Here is a 20,384-nt window from a genome sequence, read left to right on the forward strand (position 1 = left end):
TAGAGTATGTTTAAAGAAGTTATAGTAGAGTATGTTTAAAGAAGTTATAGTAGAGTATGTTTAAAGAAGTCATAGTAGAGTATGTTTAAAGAAGTCATAGTAGAGTATGTTTAAAGAAGTTATAGTAGAGTATGTTTAAAGAAGTCATAGTAGAGTATGTTTAAAGAAGTTATAGTAGAGTATGTTTAAAGAAGTTATAGAGTATGTTTAAAGAAGTTATAGTAGAGTATGTTTAAAGAAGTTATAGTAGAGTATGTTTAAAGAAGTCATAGTAGAGTATGTTTAAAGAAGTCATAGTAGAGTATGTTTAAAGAAGTTATAGTAGAGTATGTTTAAAGAAGTCATAGTAGAGTATGTTTAAAGAAGTTATAGTAGCGTATGTTTAAAGAAGTTATAGAGTATGTTTAAAGAAGTTATAGTAGAGTATGTTTAAATAAGTCATAGTAGAGTATGTTTAAAGAAGTCATAGTAGAGTATGTTTAAAGAAGTCATAGTAGAGTATGTTTAAAGAAGTTATAGTAGAGTATGTTTAAAGAAGTTATAGTAGAGTATGTTTAAAGAAGTCATAGTAGAGTATGTTTAAAGAAGTTATAGTAGCGTATGTTCAAAGAAGTTATAGAGTATGTTTAAAGAAGTTATAGTAGAGTATGTTTAAATAAGTCATAGTAGAGTATGTTTAAAGAAGTCATAGTAGAGTATGTTTAAAGAAGTCATAGTAGAGTATGTTTAAAGAAGTTATAGTAGAGTATGTTTAAAGACGTTATAGAGTATGTTTAAAGAAGTTATAGTAGAGTATGTTTAAAGAAGTTATAGAGTATGTTTAAAGAAGTTATAGTAGAGTATGTTTAAAGAAGTTATAGAGTATGTTTAAAGAAGTCATAGTAGAGTATGTTTAAAGAAGTTATAGTAGAGTATGTTTAAAGAAGTTATAGTAGAGTATGTTTAAAGAAGTTATAGAGTATGTTTAAAGAAGTTATAGTAGAGTATGTTTAAAGAAGTTATAGTAGAGTATGTTTAAAGAAGTTATAGAGTATGTTTAAAGAAGTTATAGTAGAGTATGTTTAAAGAAGTTATAGAGTATGTTTAAAGAAGTCATAGTAGAGTATGTTTAAAGAAGTCATAGTCGAGTATGTTTAAAGAAGTTATAGTAGAGTATGTTTAAAGAAGTTATAGAGTATGTTTAAAGAAGTTATAGTAGCGTATGTTTAAAGAAGTTATAGAGTATGTTTAAAGAAGTTATAGTAGAGTATGTTTAAATAAGTCATAGTAGAGTATGTTTAAAGAAGTCATAGTAGAGTATGTTTAAAGAAGTCATAGTAGAGTATGTTTAAAGAAGTCATAGTAGAGTATGTTTAAAGAAGTTATAGTAGAGTATGTTTAAAGAAGTCATAGTAGAGTATGTTTAAAGAAGTCATAGTAGAGTATGTTTAAAGAAGTTATAGTAGAGTATGTTTAAAGAAGTCATAGTAGAGTATGTTTAAAGAAGTCATAGTAGAGTATGTTTAAAGAAGTCACAGTAGAGTATGTTTAAAGAAGTCATAGTAGAGTATGTTTAAAGAAGTTATAGTAGAGTATGTTTAAAGAAGTTATAGTAGAGTATGTTTAAAGAAGTCATAGTAGAGTATGTTTAAAGAAGTCATAGTAGAGTATGTTTAAAGAAGTCATAGTAGAGTATGTTTAAAGAAGTTATAGTAGAGTATGTTTAAAGAAGTCATAGTAGAGTATTTTTAAAGAAGTTATAGTAGAGTATGTTTAAAGAAGTTATAGAGTATGTTTAAAGAAGTTATAGTAGAGTATGTTTAAAGAAGTCATAGTAGAGTATGTTTAAAGAAGTCATAGTAGAGTATGTTTAAAGAAGTTATAGTAGAGTATGTTTAAAGAAGTCATAGTAGAGTATGTTTAAAGAAGTCATAGTAGAGTATGTTTAAAGAAGTTATAGTAGAGTATGTTTAAAGAAGTTATAGTAGAGTATGTTTAAAGAAGTCATAGTAGAGTATGTTTAAAGAAGTTATAGTAGCGTATGTTTAAAGAAGTTATAGAGTATGTTTAAAGAAGTTATAGTAGAGTATGTTTAAATAAGTCATAGTAGAGTATGTTTAAAGAAGTCATAGTAGAGTATGTTTAAAGAAGTCATAGTAGAGTATGTTTAAAGAAGTTATAGTAGAGTATGTTTAAAGACGTTATAGAGTATGTTTAAAGAAGTTATAGTAGAGTATGTTTAAAGAAGTTATAGAGTATGTTTAAAGAAGTTATAGTAGAGTATGTTTAAAGAAGTTATAGAGTATGTTTAAAGAAGTCATAGTAGAGTATGTTTAAAGAAGTTATAGTAGAGTATGTTTAAAGAAGTTATAGTAGAGTATGTTTAAAGAAGTTATAGAGTATGTTTAAAGAAGTTATAGTAGAGTATGTTTAAAGAAGTTATAGTAGAGTATGTTTAAAGAAGTTATAGAGTATGTTTAAAGAAGTTATAGTAGAGTATGTTTAAAGAAGTTATAGAGTATGTTTAAAGAAGTCATAGTAGAGTATGTTTAAAGAAGTCATAGTCGAGTATGTTTAAAGAAGTTATAGTAGAGTATGTTTAAAGAAGTTATAGAGTATGTTTAAAGAAGTTATAGTAGCGTATGTTTAAAGAAGTTATAGAGTATGTTTAAAGAAGTTATAGTAGAGTATGTTTAAAGAAGTCATAGTAGAGTATGTTTAAAGAAGTTATAGTAGAGTATGTTTAAAGAAGTTATAGAGTATGTTTAAAGAAGTCATAGTAGAGTATGTTTAAAGAAGTCATAGTCGAGTATGTTTAAAGAAGTTATAGTAGAGTATGTTTAAAGAAGTTATAGAGTATGTTTAAAGAAGTTATAGAGTATGTTTAAAGAAGTTATAGTAGAGTATGTTTAAAGAAGTCATAGTAGAGTATGTTTAAAGAAGTCATAGTAGAGTATGTTTAAAGAAGTTATAGTAGAGTATGTTTAAAGAAGTCATAGTAGAGTATGTTTAAAGAAGTCATAGTAGAGTATGTTTAAAGAAGTTATAGTAGAGTATGTTTAAAGAAGTCATAGTAGAGTATGTTTAAAGAAGTTATAGTAGAGTATGTTTAAAGAAGTTATAGAGTATGTTTAAAGAAGTTATAGTAGAGTATGTTTAAAGAAGTCATAGTAGAGTATGTTTAAAGAAGTCATAGTAGAGTATGTTTAAAGAAGTTATAGAGTATGTTTAAACAAGTTATAGTAGAGTATGTTTAAAGAAGTCAACAGGCTGGCCCCGTTAAGTACGAACTCTTTTTACCAGACCGTCGGAAAAAGCATCAAGTCTTTCATGTAAACCTTCTAAAAGAGTGTGTAGCCCAATCGGAGCAGTCTTTAACCATGTGGGCACGCACGGTATTTTCCCACTTCAACTGAGACTCCAGTGTTTCCAGATCTGAGTCATCTTATGCCAGATAAACGCTGGGAACTACAGGCCCACATGCAAAAAGAGCTCTTCAGTCTAAAGCCAGGTTGTACAAACCTCATTGACCATCAAATTCGTCTGCATTCACCAGAACAGCGGCCAATCAGGGACACCACCTGTCGCATTCCAGCCAGACTTGTTCCAGGACTGAAGCAAGATGTGGAGGAGATGCTGGCTACAGGAATCATCGAGCCTTCTCGTAGTGAGTGGTGTAGCCCTGTGGTGTTGGTTCCAAAGAAGGATGACCCTAAACTGAGATTCTGTGTTAACTTCTCAAAGTTAAATGCTGTGTCTGCCTTTGATTCCTATCCAATGCCAAGGGTTGATGAATTGATTGAGTGCTTGGGAAATGCCGAATTCCTAACAACCCTTGACCTGTGTAAAGGGTACTGGCAAGTGCCCTTAACTGAATCTTTGAAGGACTTAACAACATTCAGGGTTCCCAGTGGCCTGTTCAGATTCAGAATGATGCCCTTTGGTTTACTGGGTGCACCAGCAACATTTCAGAGATTGGTTGATGAAGTTTTGAGAGGAGCGGAGGACTACGCAGCAGCCGACATTGATGACATCGTTATCTTCAGCCGGACCTGGGAGGAGCATGTGCAACATCTTGCTGATGTCTTCCAACGCATCCACAGTGCTGGTCTGGTCATCAACGCCAAGAAGTGTCACACTGCTAAGCCAGAGATCCAGTACCTTGGTTATGTGATCAAAGGTGGAGGCATCCGTCCTCAGGTACGAAAGGTTGAGGCGATTGCAGCTTCACAACCACCTAACACCAAGAGGAGGCTACGATCATTCTTGGGGTTAGTAGGTTGGTATCGCAGACTTATCCCGAACTTTTCATCAAGATCTGCAGTACTAACTGACATGGCTCACAAATCCAGCCCAATAAAGGTTAAATGGACTCAAGAAAGTGAGAATGCTTTCAAAGACTTAAAAAACTGTATGTGTCAGGAACCGGTTTTGCAGTGTCCAGATTTCACTCTTCCCTCTACTGTCCAAACAGATGCTTCTGGTGTAGTGTCTCGGAGCAGTGTTATTGCAAGGGTAGGATGGAAACCAGTTGCCTGTGCAGTACATCAGCCGGAAACTCTTCTCAAGTGAAATGAGATACTCAACAGTGGAAAAGGAAGCTCTAGCTATTAAATGGGCATTGGACACCTTGAAATACTACCTGATTGGCAAAGAGTTTATTCTTGAGTCTGACCATCGTGCATTGCAGTGGATTCACAAAATGAAAGACACCAATGCTAGAATTACCAGATGGTACTTGTCTCTCCAGCCTTATCGTTTTCAGATCCAGTATAGACCAGGACACAACAATGTCATCGCTGACTTCCTCTCCCGTGACTCTGAGGAGTAACGTCGTAAGGGGGGGGGGGGAACAAAGTGGGTGAGAACACACCATTTGCCCCATATTACACTAATCTTTATTAATTCAGTTTGCATTTCACGAGTTGCTTTGATACCCTCCATGTGTTCTAGAGGTTAAAGGAGGAGGCACCCAATCATTTCCTCTATTTATACTCTGGATGATGTCAGCAGTGATGTCAGAGGGTCAGACCAAGTACAGGGGGGAGTAGAGTATGTATAGAAATGTTTGTAGGTTAGTTGTGATCTGTTTTACATTGGTGTGAGTGTATAGCAAATTGTAAACTATATACAACTGTTGGCTACCTAAAGGGGTGCTGTAAGCTATAGCTTAGGTCTATTAACTATTGGAACTTGGCTCTGAGTTATGCTCTGCTTCAGGCTCTTAGATGCTTGTTTGGAAAAGGAAATGTACTTATGACTTCTGGTGACTAGTAGTTCTTTTGATTACCAATGTTGATGCACTTATTGTAAGTCGCTTTGGATAAAAGCGTCTGGTAAATGACTGTAATGTAATGTAATGTAATGGAGTCAGTAAGTGTTGTCACCTCTACTCATGGCTCATGGTAGGAGCTAGAGCCTACTGATGGAAGGCTCTATATAAAGAGATGACTGACTGTACAGGAGAGGGAGGAATAGCAGTGTGTAGCTGTGTGCATGTGATTAAGTTATTTTATGATGAGTTGAGTTTATTCAGTTAAACTAAGTTAACCGTTTGTTTGTTTTGTTTCTATATATGTTTGGTTACACGTGTAGCAGGGCACTTTTGTAAATAAAACACCTTTTTGTTATCTGGACAAAGTCTCTCGTGTCTGCCTCCTACCACTTCTCTAGAAAGGGAAGTATTGAACCTGTCAATCAAAGGTCACTCTTTGACCTGTCACTTGCTAAAAATCAGGTTCCACCAAAATGTAAACTCAGATCACCAGATGCAAAGTGGTAACCATCACAGCACAGGAGCAGATGACACAAAGCTTTGTTTTATGTTTAGCTCTCATTCACAGATCAGCCCTTGGCCCCGGCATTGTATTTCACACAACAGAAACATTGTGTTTAACATTAAAGGTCCCTGCAGGTCTTGATGTCTCTGCTGTCCATCTGTATGCGTGAGGTGGATGAGTTGCAGAGTGTGAGGCCTGTGGTGCATAATGGTGGTATCAGTGTACTGCCGACACCAGCACCAGCACGCCACATGCAGCTGCACCGTAGTATTTCCATCACTAGGTGGTGCTGTGCATTGACCAAGGGTAGTATGGGGGACCCAAGTGGATTCATGGAAAGTTACAAAATACAGAAGAACGCCTCACTGTCAACAGGTTTGACTTTGACTTTAGGAGTGGTGCTTCCATTCATTGTCATAATAATAATAATAATAATAATACCATTCCAAAGCAAATGAGCAGTAGAAGACAGCAGTAAACAAAACACTCAAACTTTAGCTTTATAAAAAAATAAATAAGAATAAGAGCATTCTAAAACATTACAGAATAATAATGCAAAAGCTAACACCACTGTAGGGGTGAGCCATCACAAGACAGCTTTAAGGCTAAGTAAAAACGACATAAGAACTACAAAGCGTCATTGGCACAATAAAGGGCAGCGTTAAAGGGGACCTACGTCCATTTTCAAGATTCACACATATTATTCCTACGGTCTAAGACGGTACAAGTAAACATGAACAGCTCTCTCCCAAATCCAAAAACCGGAGTGTTGAAAGTCAAGCGTCATGTCATCGAGTGTAAACAGTGGAGCTGCTCCAAAGACGGTGAATAGGTGACACTGAAAGCACCTGTAGGGGAATGTTCTGAGTATATGGGTACCATCTCTGGTTCACAACCGACAGCATTACAATCAAACTATGATGTATAATATGCAGCAGATCCAGACTGTATACTTCATGACATCACATGACATCCAGTGAGAGCAACTCATTTTCACAGATATTGATTGAAGTCTCCTCTAGGCCATGGAAGTAACTGTGGAATTCTTAGTGTCGGTGGTCCCCTTTAAAAGCACTTTATTATCTCATTTTGAGGACATTTTTGATCAAAACAACAAACCTGTAATTTAGTACATGTAACGCTTCAACACTGCAAGAAACATCATTTTCTCCTCCGTGCAGCCCTTAAGATGCTCAGACCCATTAACTGGTTGAATGACTTAATCAAAGCGATGTCATTAAATGCAAGTCTGCCAATTTATTACAATCACTGGTGGACAAAGTGTCCCTTTTAAAATAATCACTATCCCAATGTTAAGTACTCCAACCAAAAGTCCTGTATTTTAAATTAAACGGACACAAATCAGTTAATTGTACTTAAAGGGACAGCTCACCCCAAATTCAGAAATACACATTTCTCCTCTCACCTGTAGCGCTGTTCAATAGTCTTAACTAAGGTCTGTGGATTATCTCGAGTAACCAGGTCATGATTAAAGAAATATTGCTGTTGAGTTTTTTCAAATGTGTATTATTATGATCTTTTTTTATTTTTTTATTTTTTATCAATCTAGATTGATAAATAGTACCAGAGGTAAAAGAAACAAAGAAATTGTTTTGGTGGTGAACTGTCCCTTTAAGTATCAAAAAAGAAAAGTAGTCATTATGCAGAGTGTTATTAGTGTTTTTGTGGATTCAGCTGCATCTTAATGTTTGTTGTTTGTTGAGGTGGAGCTGAGTCATCATCATCATCATCATCATCATCATCATCAGATGAGAGTAAAGTTTTGTATGTGACATTGAATCTGCACAATAATGAGTAACTTCGGATGTCAGAAGAATAAGTAAAAGTAAAAGTACCTTCAAACTATACTTAAGTGCAGTAGGCTTCTTGAGATAAACTTACTCTGTCTCTATCTGTCTCTCTCTGTCTCTCTGTCTCTCTCTCTCTCTCTCTCTCTCTCTCTCTCTCTCTCTCTCTCTCTCTCTCTCTCTCTCTCTCTCTCCTCCCAGCGGACAGCGGCTTGGGTCTTGACGTAGAGAGATCAGGTGACCGTAACTTCTCTGACGGGACCGTTATAAAGGAAGTTTGACAAGTTCGACTCAGTCTCTCCCCCCCCATCCCACCCTGGTCCCAAAACTTGGATTTCAACTTTCTTGCAAGTGGCGGACGGAGAAAGTCGCTCCGGGCCCCGGCTTCTTCCTCTCCGTGACTTCCCCAGGTAAGTTTCAACACTTTCTTTTAGATTGGTAGATCGTCATGTAGGCTGCTCCCGTTAGAAATACTCGGGACCGCTCCGGTGCGCTCCAAACTTCACTCAGTGCAATTTTCTTTTCTTTTTTTAAAGTTTGACAATTTAACTTCTACAGTCGGAAAGAAGGGCTGTGGTCGTTTCTCTTCTTCTTTTTTCCTCTAATTAAACGTCCAGAAAGACAGATCGAGGCCACAGGGGAGCAATGTGTGATGAAGACGAGTCGGTTGATTTATTGGATACGCTCGAGCCTCCTTTATTAATAAATATGGCGCACTGAAATCCTGAGCTCTTATTCTCTTTTTTTTGTCCGTCCAAAAGTTGCTGTCGTGCTGGATTTAACTTATCCTGTACTGGACTGTGAACCAAAGAAAAGCTCTGTTTTTATATGTTAAGATTCTCCCATGAGCCCATAAATAAAGAGTGGCCCCATGACAACAGGAAACTTCCAAATTAAAGTTCCCAAAACTTGTTTCATTCATACCTTGAGTGATTTGTCAATGAAAACTACTTTAAGGAGCTTTCAGAGGAGTTTGAGATGTCTGCTTTGAAAGTCATTGTTTTCAGAGTCCATTGTTCTCTGCTGTCCTGGTCATTTTTCACCAGACAGACTCACTCATGTAGAAAGTGGCGGGATGTCCCCCGTCTATTAACAACAACGACAACCAAAAAGAACAGAACAGAACAGATTTTCCTCCTTCATCACGTTTGACCCTGAAGGCTGACGGTGACTTCTCCGCAGAATGACCGTGCCCTCCAGGTCGTAGGGATTACAGTGTGGTTCTTTACAAGATAAGTGAGAGCACATGCCTCTTTACTTTGTGTATCGTGACTGAGGGTTCCTACTTTTCCTCGTCAGGATCCTGCCGGCTCTCTGTGTCTGCTGGATGGTTTTCTTTCCGCTCAAACCTTTTCAACAGCTCTCCTCAGTTACTTTCTCGTCAGTTTGAGCTGCAAAGGTGAGAGTGAAAACCAGATTACGGCTGTTTTACGGTCTGTGGTTTATCATTGGGGTTATAATAATAAGTAATAGTGCTGCAGGGCCCAGTGGTAACCACTTAAAGACCCCCCCCCCCTTCAGAATGTCCCAAAAGACCCCTAGAACCCCTTTCTTTGATATATGTGCACCGAAACATAACCTTTTCCCCTTCTATGATTCGTTGTAGTGCGTTTTGTTAATTCACACAGAGCGGCTCAGTCATTTTTCTATTGTTCCGCTGAAGCTTCCGAGACTTCAGCAGACAGTCGTGGCTCATTTTTTGGACTGAGGAGGGCGCTAGTTTTTCAGGTGTGAGCCCCAGAGAGGGCAAACTATAGCCAGTGTTGTGCATCCTCTAAAATGTCGCTGTCTTTCAATCATAGCCAAGCAAAAGCGACATTTGTAGTTTTTTTCAGCGGGACGCCCCTTTAAAGCTCTGGACTGAATTGTGTCTCAGCGGTTCTGTCAAGCAAACTGTCAACGGGGGAGCTGCTGATGTCATGCTTTTTTCCTAATGGGTTGATCTCCCAAGAGGAAATGTTCTTCTTCTCTGTGAGCAGAGGAAAGACGCACACACACTGCAGGCCTAGCCCCCTCACACCCCCAACCCCCTTTATTCTGGACAGCTCGGCTAACGCGACAGCATTCAGCAGACTTTTCTAATGTCCTCTGAAGCAGACAAGCTCGGTCCTCTTGTGTCTTTTCTTTTTTTCATTCCTTACTTTTATTCTGTCCTCCTCTCTCTGCGCCTCACAGACAAGAACAGAGGGAGGGAGACGCTCTTATTTTACACATTGGCCAGTTGAAGCAGATACTTTTGTTGTACTGCACAAGGAGAACAGGAGTAGATGTTAACGTGTATAAACTTTGACCCTTTTTATTCAAAAACCTATCAAATAATCTCACTTGACGTGTAGTTTGGACCCCATAAGTGCTGCAGAGTTGCACTGTCCTGTCATGTCCTTTCAATTGAATGCTGGTTGACAACTGTGCTTGTCTGTTTTTTCCCAAAGAGATGTTTTTTTTTATTATTCTAAGATGTTTGGTGTTGCAAAAGTCATTTGAATATTCGATTATTAATCATGCCTCCTCGTCCCTGTTTTTCATTTGAGAGTTTTCTTAAAAGAAATCCCCGCCGGGTCAGAGATTGGATAATCTGTCTGGTGCAAACAATTTAGGGATTTCTCCAACTCGCCCTCTCAATTCAATCAAAAGCACCTCTTGTTTCGCATGAATACCAGTTGTTGTTGTTGGAGATTCTCTTCGCTCGATGAGTCCAGTTTCATTTCATGTGTTCAGGTCCTCGTGTGGATCTTAATAGCAGCGTTGCATAAACCCTCCGAAACGTGTTTTCTGCCCCTGCGGCCCAGTAATTGGATTAACTTGTGTTTTGCGTCACCAAACTCTCTTGGTTTGTCTCCTTCAATAATGACGCTGTTTAATCACAAAATGCTGCCAAAAGGCCAGAATCCTGAGGATGTTGATCTCTGTTTGGAGCATAAATATTTCATAATGTGTCTGTGGGGAGCACTTCCTATGATGCCCATGTCTACAATGCATTAGAAACATACTAATAATGCATTATAATCTGCTTATAGCACTGTATAATTATGGTTATAAGCGCTCCTGAATATTCATAATGATGATTCATGATTTTGTGTTGTTTTTGCATCGATTTAATGATTTTTTTCACTTAACTCAAAGCAAACAATGACCACTTAGTGACTTATAACCGCCTTGTAATGTGTTACATCTGCCTGTACCTCATTACTTCACCCAAAGCACCCAGTGGCCACTTAGAATAGTCACAATATAATGCATTATAACAGTAATTATTATGCATTATTAAATGATTATTGATCCCATAACAACTATGGGAATTCTAATACACGATGATCCTTGCAAAATAAATAATGTCAGTGAGTGACCAGTCATTATGAAGTGTAATGATATTTCCCTATAAGTCATTATAACAAGCTAAAGCCTAATGGATATTTACTGTTACTGTTTACTTATAACTATAGTTAAACAGTGCTATAAGCAGATTATAACACATTGTAAGTATGTTTATAAAACATTACAGACATGGGTGTTATCTGTGAAAGCCTGAACTCATAATTGAATAATTGATGTTGCCAGTTCAACATTGTTCTTTTTCTTCTTCTTTGTTTTCAATCAGCTAACGCTCCCTGAGAATGGGTGACTGGAGTGCTCTGGGTCGTCTGCTGGACAAGGTCCAGGCCTACTCCACTGCCGGTGGCAAGGTCTGGCTGTCGGTCCTCTTCATCTTCAGGATCCTGGTCCTGGGCACCGCGGTGGAATCGGCCTGGGGTGACGAGCAATCGGCGTTCAAATGCAACACCCAGCAGCCCGGTTGCGAGAACGTCTGCTACGACAAGTCTTTTCCCATCTCCCACGTCCGCTTCTGGGTCCTCCAGATCATCTTCGTGTCGACGCCCACGCTCCTGTACCTGGCTCACGTCTTCTACCTGAACCGGAAGGAGCAGAAGTTTAACAGGAAGGAGGAGTTGCTCAAGGCCGTGCAAAACGACGGCGGCGACGTCGACATCCCGCTGAAGAAGATCGAGATGAAGAAGCTAAAGTATGGCATCGAGGAGCACGGCAAAGTGAAGATGAAAGGGGCCCTGCTCAGAACCTATATAGTCAGCATTTTCTTCAAGTCCACGTTCGAGGTGGGCTTCCTGGTCATCCAGTGGTACATCTACGGGTTCAGCCTCTCTGCAGTCTACACCTGCGAGAGGGACCCGTGCCCACACAGGGTGGACTGTTTCCTGTCGCGTCCCACGGAGAAGACCGTGTTCATCATCTTCATGCTGGTGGTCTCCCTGGTGTCCTTGATGCTCAACGTCATCGAGCTTTTCTACGTGTTTTTCAAGAGGATCAAAGATCGCGTGAAGGGCCGACAGCCGCCCATCCTCTACCCCAGCGGGGGCACGTTGAGCCCCACCCCTAAAGAGCTGTCCACCACCAAGTACGCCTACTATAACGGCTGCTCCTCCCCATCAGCGCCGCTCTCGCCCATGTCCCCCCCGGGCTACAAGCTGGCCACGGGGGAGCGGGGGACCGGCTCGTGCCGCAATTACAACAAGCAGGCCACCGAGCAGAACTGGGCCAACTACTCCACTGAGCAGCACCGGCTCGGCCAGAACGGCGGAGGAAGCACTATTTCAAACTCCCACGCACAAGCCTTTGACTTCCCGGACGACACCCAAGAGCATAAGAAACTGCCCTCGACGGTGGGACACGAGATGCAGCCGCTGGCGCTGATGGACGCCAGGCCCTGTAGCCGGGCCAGCAGCCGGATGAGCAGCCGACCCAGGCCGGACGACCTGGACGTGTAAGCCACGGCCCTCCCCATCCCCCTCCTCCCAGCTCTGCCCCGGGGATGTGCGGCTGCAGCCGGAGAGTCAGGAAACACTCCATCACATAGGTTCAGACAGGAGGCGGGGCTAACCTCAATCACTGTCTTCAGCATAGAGACTCTTAGTCACCCCAAGAGACATTAAAACTTGTTATGTAACACTGTCAAAAGGTACAAGTTGCAAATATGTTTTGTTTTTTGTTGTTTTCAATGACTTTTACCGTAACCTTTTAGGGGAGCTAACCCAGCTTTGAGAGAACAGGCAATGATGCAAGAGTCCAACAGAAAACAGAGGATCGCTCTGGTTTTAAGTTGCCAAGGTTACATTTAAAGGAAAAAGTCCTCTTCTTGTTTTCATAGTTTCTGCTATTCTTCCTATTGGTGACAGCATTTTTACTTAACCACTGTAAGAGCTGAATTCTGAGGGTGTGGGGACAGCTTTATAAGATGGTGCCTTCTTAGTTGTGTTTTCTTTTTTTCAAACGTGTGACAAGATTAAAAATTAGCCTCGGCTAACTTCTGTTGAGCATTGTCCCTGTCAACTAAACAACAAGAAAAGGAAAGTCCAGTAGTAGCAACAAACAAATCCCCAAATGATCAACGCCTCACAATGTGGAAATTGAAAGAGTAGGTTGAGGGTGAACTAAACTAGACTCATATGAAGGTTTTCTGATGGGCAACCTCCGGAGTTTAAGCTGACTAAAACAATTTAGTAAGTCCCCTTTGTGCTTAAAAAAACCAACACTGTTGGTAGGAGATAGGATGTAACCTCTGAGAGAGGAAAGGACCTAAACATAGGTCACATTAGAAATGATCCCTTAATAAAGCTCACCAATGAAGCCTTGTCATAACCAGCAGGAATGATGGCCAAAAGAATGAACTAGGAAAATAGAACCTAAGTTGTAATTTTGTGTCACTGACACACACACTCACATCCACACACACACACACACCCACACACACACACACACACACACACACACGTTTGCATTGAAAGATAGTTTGACGGTCACATTTTCATTGAGTTGCTTTTACAGTTCGCTTGCGTCTTAAAGCTGATTTCACAGCCGAATCAACATTCTCTTCTGTTTTTTTCACTCACACCGTAACTGTCGTATCCCAGTTCTCGATTAAAAATCACATTTCAGTTGCGACAAAGACTGGAGTTATTGTCCGGACAAAGAATATGTAAAGTGCTCACCACTTAGGAGAACGCTTAATATCTGTTGTAGTGAATATTTATTGCTTGGCATCCGTAGGACACCCACCACTAAGAGGAACATTTGACTACTATCCAGTATCTCTCACTCACAGAAAACATCTTCCATTAACTCCCCACAAGCTGTATATTTATTGACAGTAAAACATTTTTTTTCCTCTTTAGTAACTTTGTCAGTCAGCGTGGACTGTTGTTTCCTGATAAACTTTGAATTTATGTGGTGTCATGTTTTCATTTTGTGGTTTTTATGTGTGTGTTTGCGATAGTGGCGGAGGGGCTCAGGCTGCTGTGACACAGCAAACGCTGATCTGCTTTCACGTGGCTTACATAAAGAAAGGCTTTATTACTGTTATCTTTTTTGTTTCATCTTTTGTGACCTGTAGAGAAAGACAGTAGAAAGATTTATCTGCGTTTTACATATTTGAGTGAATGATGATTTTTTTTTCGTTCTGTAGGTTTTTTTTTTTTTCAGACTCAATGTAACCGTTGCTGCTTGAGAAATAGATATTTAGTACTGTAAATCAAGCTAACTGTGTCACAATAAAAAAATGTGAGTTTTTAGAAGACTGCTTATAGATCTGGACTAATATTTAGTCAGTTATGTTAAAATGTATGCCAATGTAGCTCCACAACTATCAAACACTAGGATATATCTCAATTTGGGCCTTTTTTTTCTTTCTTTTTTTTAAATTTTTAAAAATAATTTTGATTGGTGCATAATTTTGTCGGTACTTACATGTGTCATGGATCTGTCAGCTACAATGGCATTTGCACTGAGATCTTGGTGATAGAGATGTAATATGATGCACACAGTTAGTGGTAAGAGTTTTCTGATACACATGTTACTAATTTATTTTATAACACAGAAATCACTACAGTGCATAATATCAGACATCTGACCACTGGTTTCATGACTGGTTCTGTGAGAGATGTCTTCCATTGACAGGAACAGGAGCAATTAGTCATTTGTTGCCGTAATTCAATGCTAATCCACGGGGATCCACTGTTGTACAGTGTAAGTGCATGATAGCAAAACAAAAACCCATTAATTGTATCTGTGAAAAGCATTTTAACCAATAAATATTTTTTCTGTCTTAATTGCTGATTGATTGGTTTCATTGCAGACTCTTGACCTTGTGGTCTGTGTTCATTCAGGCCCCTTATGATTTTGTCTTTTAACCAAAATGTATTAGTTTCTGGAACTCTTTCAGTTTAGTTGTCATTTTTATTCTGCAAAAACTGAAATTTTAACGTAATTTTCTATACATGTGCAGTTTTTGTGTTTTAAACAAAGACATTGCTTACCTTTTTAGCTGGCTGTAGTGCTTCAGATACACAGTGTTTTTTATTCAACCTTTATTTATCCAGGATAGTCTCTTGAGATTTGAAATCTCTTTTCTGAGGGAGTCCTGGCCAAGACGGCAGCATAAAAGTTCCACCAAAAATAACAGACTAAAAAACAAATCAGTAAAACATTAAAAAACATCATTCAAAATTCACATAAGAGAGACGAGCAAGAGATATATTAAAAAAACTGAAAAACCAGAGTCATATTCCTTGTGTGCGTGTATACATGGCGTGTATACATGGCCAATAAAGCTGATTCTGATATATAACTAGAAAGGTGCAATCAGTGCAGATCTCCACAACAGCCACTGCTGTACTGTGTGATTGAATGAATGCAACCCACAATTGGCTAACAGCGTCTACAGACCAATGGCCTGCAAGGCGTTATAAAACTCAACAACAAGCTGCGATGTACTCAGCAGAGTCCTGGTATGTGTTAGCCAAACCTACCGTCCAAAACAATAAAAGTGAGCAAACTGTTATCTACACACATTTACTGGAAAAAATTAACTCTTCAAACTCATCAGGGTGGAATCAGTCAATATTGGTTGATTGCGATCCTCGTAGTTGCTCTGTTATTTTTTCAAGTTCTAAAATGCTGTTTCAGCACCACATTCTAGGCTGAGTGCTCGAGTGCTACGCTGGTTAGCTGCCACACACAATAACAGGCTTTTCGTGGGAAAGAACACTCCAACCTCCAATAAAGATATTTAAAAACTTGCTGGCCTGTCTCAATAATGCATTTTCATCAAACTTAAAACAAGTTTGAAGTTGGATGGACGAGGTTTTAACTGACATCAGCATTACATTGCTCATCCTAACTGCCACATGTTGCTGGCTTCTCCCACCACCATGTTAGCCTTCTCTTGCTTCTGTTTTTACAATCAATTAAACCTGGTACTTTACGTTCCATTCATCTATGGACAATGCATACATCAGCGAGATGTGACTGTGCTGAACCTTCGCTGTGTGCTCCGATACATACAGACATACCCTGCAGAGCTATCACTCTACTGCCAAATGCAACCAAATTACCATTCACACATAATATTCTAACTTTATGATGATGGTTTTTCTGAGGTAACTTTTGTAACATTTCTGGAGGATTGCATCATGTGCTTAAAACAGGAGAAACTTTGTCCAGCTAATGCTGGCACGGCCTTCTGAACACCACATAAATCAAGTCATGATCCCAATAAAGGAGAGTGATAGGGCTCAGTAGGCATTCGGTCCTAAAGTTTACTGCAGCTTTGATAAAAGCTTCCGAGAGATTTCATAAAATGAGAGGACACTGCTCCGTATCGCTTGTCCAAGTTTCCTCTGTAATCTTTCCACAGCACTGAATCAAACCACATGTGTGCAGAGAGCCGGGCTGCAGCTCAAAGACCACATGCGCCTCAGAGTTAGAGAGGAGAACTTACATTAATGACTTAGTTATTATGATTTCAGTATTCTGACAGTGTACAGATCAGCATTAGTCAAACAATTTCTCCATTTAATGAATTCAATCCGCTGTAGTGTGGAAAGTGCAGAGTGGTGGATGTGTTTGGTTCGGTTTGTTGCCAATATTCAAATACGTTCATAAAATACAACATATCAGACTTTGTTGGGAATAGACCGTCACAGTCCTGGACTTCTCATTGTCCAGGACTGTGACGGTCATGTTGCATGATATCTTATAGTCTTGAATAGTTTCTAAATCAAGATGCTAGAAATTGAAGATACTCTCAGATATTGCACGGACCAACACATTCCTACCCCAATGCATCAAACGCCGCAGCTTGGTCAGTGCTCTAGGTACTCTGGGAAGGTGTATCAATATATATACAATATATAATGTCAATATATAATGTCTTTTCAAAATAAAACGTCAAGGTAGTAAGGTACTGCCAACAAAAACACTAAGTCGCGGTGGATGTTAACTAAGGGCTTACGCAAGTAGCGAGTGACAAACAACTGACGTGACAAAATGTCAACATTCAATTTTAGTGCCGACAGGACACAAACAGCGGTCTCCTGTGTGTGTTTGTGTGTGGAGTTAGTTGAACGCCTGGTGTGATGCATACAGACGCTAAAGGGTGCCTAGTGAAAACGTTTGATCTCATCCCATCAAGAGCAATTAATCACAGCAAGTTTCCTGTCGAAAATGAAAGCACGATACGTCAATGAAATCTACCACTCAGATGTGAGTTTGTGTTATCGTGGGACAGTTCTGAAGAGGTTCTATTCTCTGAAATCAGAGAGAAAAAGATCTTGTTGACCTGAGCAGCCAGTGAGCAGTTGGCAGACCTCACTCTCTTAACTGATCTCACCGGCCGTCCGATGCACAAGCATGCGTGAGCACATGAAATTACACAAATTATCTCCAGACTCCCAAATGGCGACGTTTCTGTGAAAATGGGGAGACATGCGAGTGCGCTCACATCAATGATCACAGAATGTAATTCACCAGTACTCTTGAGATTTTTCTGCAATTGAGACGGACATGGTTCTCAAAGCCTTCCTCTGTTAATGTGAAAGGAGTACGAAAGGGTGTGAAGTTAGAGTTCATTGTAACGTAACGAAACTCTGTGAAGTCACCAGCAGAAGCTCCCCCTTTCAGAGGTCCACAGGGGTTTGGAGAAGTCCACATTTCCCTAAATTAGGCACCATGGCAAAATACTCTCACTGAGTAAGAGCAGTCACCTCTTCACTACAAGAATAAACCTGACAGTAAGTCCTCAGTCAAAGGCCCAGCATCACTGTTACACCTCCCTGCTGTACAAGATGACATTACATGATGTGAAATGTATCTTCTTCCGGCTGTCCTCTGACTCCTGTCAGCGGTTTTGGTCCGGTGCTCACAGACCGACCCTGTCCTCTAGAAAGTACACTTATATTCTACTAGATTGTTCTCCCGGCTCTGTTGTGATGGAAAACCTAACCGCTGCATGGATCATGTTCACCAACGGCGACGGTTTGTCAAGGGCGAACTCGCTCAGAACATAAGTGCGTAGCATACTCGAAACCCAAGTTGTAGAGCCGTATGTGGAAAAAAAAAAAAAAAAGTCAGAGGAGTGAGACTGTAAATGTTTCCAAGCGTAATGTTATTTTACTGGGCTAGAGACTGTGCATGCATGTTATGGTGGCGGGGCTTATTTTTAGTGTGTAAATGAACATTGAGGGTGGCAGCCGTTGCACTGCAGCTGGTTTGCTGCACTCAGACATCCAAAGACGTCACAGACTGACTTATAACCGCATACCACAGAGCTGGGATGGAACTACGGCTTACTTGGCAAAAAACAAAAAATGCATGGATAGTGTGTGTATTTGTGAGTGTGCTCTCTAAAAAAAACGGCCCTTCAACCAGCTCTTTGAGCTGTGACGTCATGCTCAAAACCAGAACCAGCTGGCCGCAAGGAAATGCGTTTGATGTCACACAACCAGCTGAGCAAAGGCAGTTATCCATCAAAGAGAGATTTTCTTTTAATAGGGAAAAAAAGTGGTCAATATTTAGTTCTAAGAAGAACCGACTTCACTGCTTTACTATAACAGAAGTAAGTATCGGGGTCAAGTGCAGAACAGGAGTGCTGCCTCAGTGGGTCAAACGCAGTGTACTGCTGCGTCAGACATTGGACCTGTGTTTGAGTGTCGCGTGACTCCTTCTTATACATATATGTACTGGCTCTGTGGCACTCTGAGATTTTCTGAATGAAAAGTGCGTTACAAATAAAATGCATTATTATTATTATTATTATTATTATTATTATATATGAGCGTGCATCAAACGTCCGTCGTAGAATGAATGGACTGTTTACCTGTCTGTCAGTCTTAGCCCTTTATCACATCCACCAACGGAAAGGTTGCATTTCTGCATGTCTGACAAACACACGACCACAATAGTCCCTCTAAAGAGCACATCAAACAGTGCACTCTGCAATATTAGCATTGCCAACAAGTGGCCATCATCAACCCTGTTACCTACAGGTAACATTAAAGTTTTTTTTTTGCAATTGCCAAAACACAAAAACTGATACTTGTGGCACAACTATTGCTAAATGACTGTAATGTAATGTAATGTAATGTTGAAAGCACTATCTTATTCGTATATATTGACCAGGTATGCTAAACCATAACTTATTGTCTGCTTTACACTTTTTTTAATTCTAGAACAATCTTCTTTGGAAATAACTAGACACGTTTTTGTTTTTTTTACATCAGACACATCATCCGAAGCTATAAGCCTCCATTGAAATCCCATGCTCTATTATCAATCACCTGCACCCAGAATGCACATGTGAAAACACTTAACGTAACCAATTAGATCACTTAGAAATTAGAGCTTGAACATTATAAATAGGACTCAGATTTGTGTTTTGGTGGAGGCATTATGCTACAAAAGAAAATGCCAAAGACTCTAGATAGTATGTTTTATTCTTAGCACATCAGTGTGCAGGTTGCATGTGGAACGAGCTATTCATTTGGTATTTGTGTGTAAAGCTCAGGCTGCAACCTCCGGTTATGAAAAATGAAGCCAATGTGGAAGTGCACCTGCATTCTCTCTGATGGCCAATAGGGGGCGACTCCTCTGGTTGCAAAAGGAAGTCCGATTGTATAGAAGTCTATGAGAAAATGACAAATATGACAATGGCCAATTTTCAGAAGAGTTTATAAAGTTTTGCCAGTGATGTACAGGATTTAGTTTTTTGTGTTTTTTATGTTTTCGTTTTTTGTGTAGCGCTTCAGCAAAGAGGGCTCTCTGTAAATTGAGTTTTAGTAATAGCAAAAGAAACCGCACTCAGTCATAATAACTGAAGACACGCAAATGTTAATTACAAATTCTAAAAAAAATCAGCTGAAGAAAATACACATCAGGTAGTTTCTATATCAACTAGCGGTTATTCTGGAGTGAGCATTATATTTAAATGTTCACACATTGCACATCGAGGAATGAGTGCCATTGACTTTGACATTAGATGACGTTACATTGCAGTTTCCCACCATCAATGAACCATGTTGAGTCTTACATGTTCTTGAGGAGAAAGGAGCAGGACGAGGAAAAGCAGATTGACTGTGAAATATATTCCATCTATTTCATATTTTCTATCAACTACCCAACTATTCTCAACATATGTGTCGTGTGTCTTCATGTTGGTCACTTGTAATGCACTATTAACAAATAATAAAAAAAAATGTACAAGCATGGCAGAACATCAATAATTATAGGAAAAATGATAATATAAATAAAGTCTTACTTTGTATAATTTCTTCATATACTGTAAAAAAAGGTCAGCTCTGCATAATGAATACTATTACTTTTGATGCATCAAATACATTTTGTCTACTTTTTTGCTTAAATGTTTGGTGTTAGACTTTTACTGTAATGAAGAAGTTTGAATTTGTGGCATTGATCATCAACCTCCTTGGAAGGGTGAGTATTCAACAACTCATGAGATGAAAAAAACATGGCA

The 20,384-nt window shown here is 39.3% G+C and overlaps 1 protein-coding gene across 1 annotated transcript; it reads left to right on the forward strand.

Annotated features, from left to right (window-relative positions):
* The first annotated feature begins 7,876 nt into the window (after window positions 1-7,876).
* On the forward strand, window positions 7,877-14,685 carry gja1b (gap junction protein alpha 1b). The gene is made up of 2 exons (XM_068708775.1): window positions 7,877-7,977; window positions 11,166-14,685. Exon 2 carries the CDS (start codon window positions 11,182-11,184, stop codon window positions 12,346-12,348), a length of 1,167 nt encoding a protein of 388 aa, XP_068564876.1. The 5' UTR covers window positions 7,877-7,977; window positions 11,166-11,181; the 3' UTR covers window positions 12,349-14,685.
* The last annotated feature ends 5,699 nt before the right edge of the window (window positions 14,686-20,384 follow it).

Source organism: Cebidichthys violaceus, unplaced genomic scaffold (genome assembly GCF_023349555.1).
Source record: "Cebidichthys violaceus isolate CVI_PGR_0920_01 unplaced genomic scaffold, fCebVio1.0.p SCAF_14, whole genome shotgun sequence".
Classification (NCBI taxonomy): domain Eukaryota; kingdom Metazoa; phylum Chordata; class Actinopteri; order Perciformes; family Stichaeidae; genus Cebidichthys; species Cebidichthys violaceus.

Coding starts and splice junctions, on each gene's coding strand:
- gja1b (XM_068708775.1), top strand. CDS start 11,182: ATGGGTGACTGGAGTGCTCTGGGTCGTCTGCTGGACAAGGTCCAGGCC.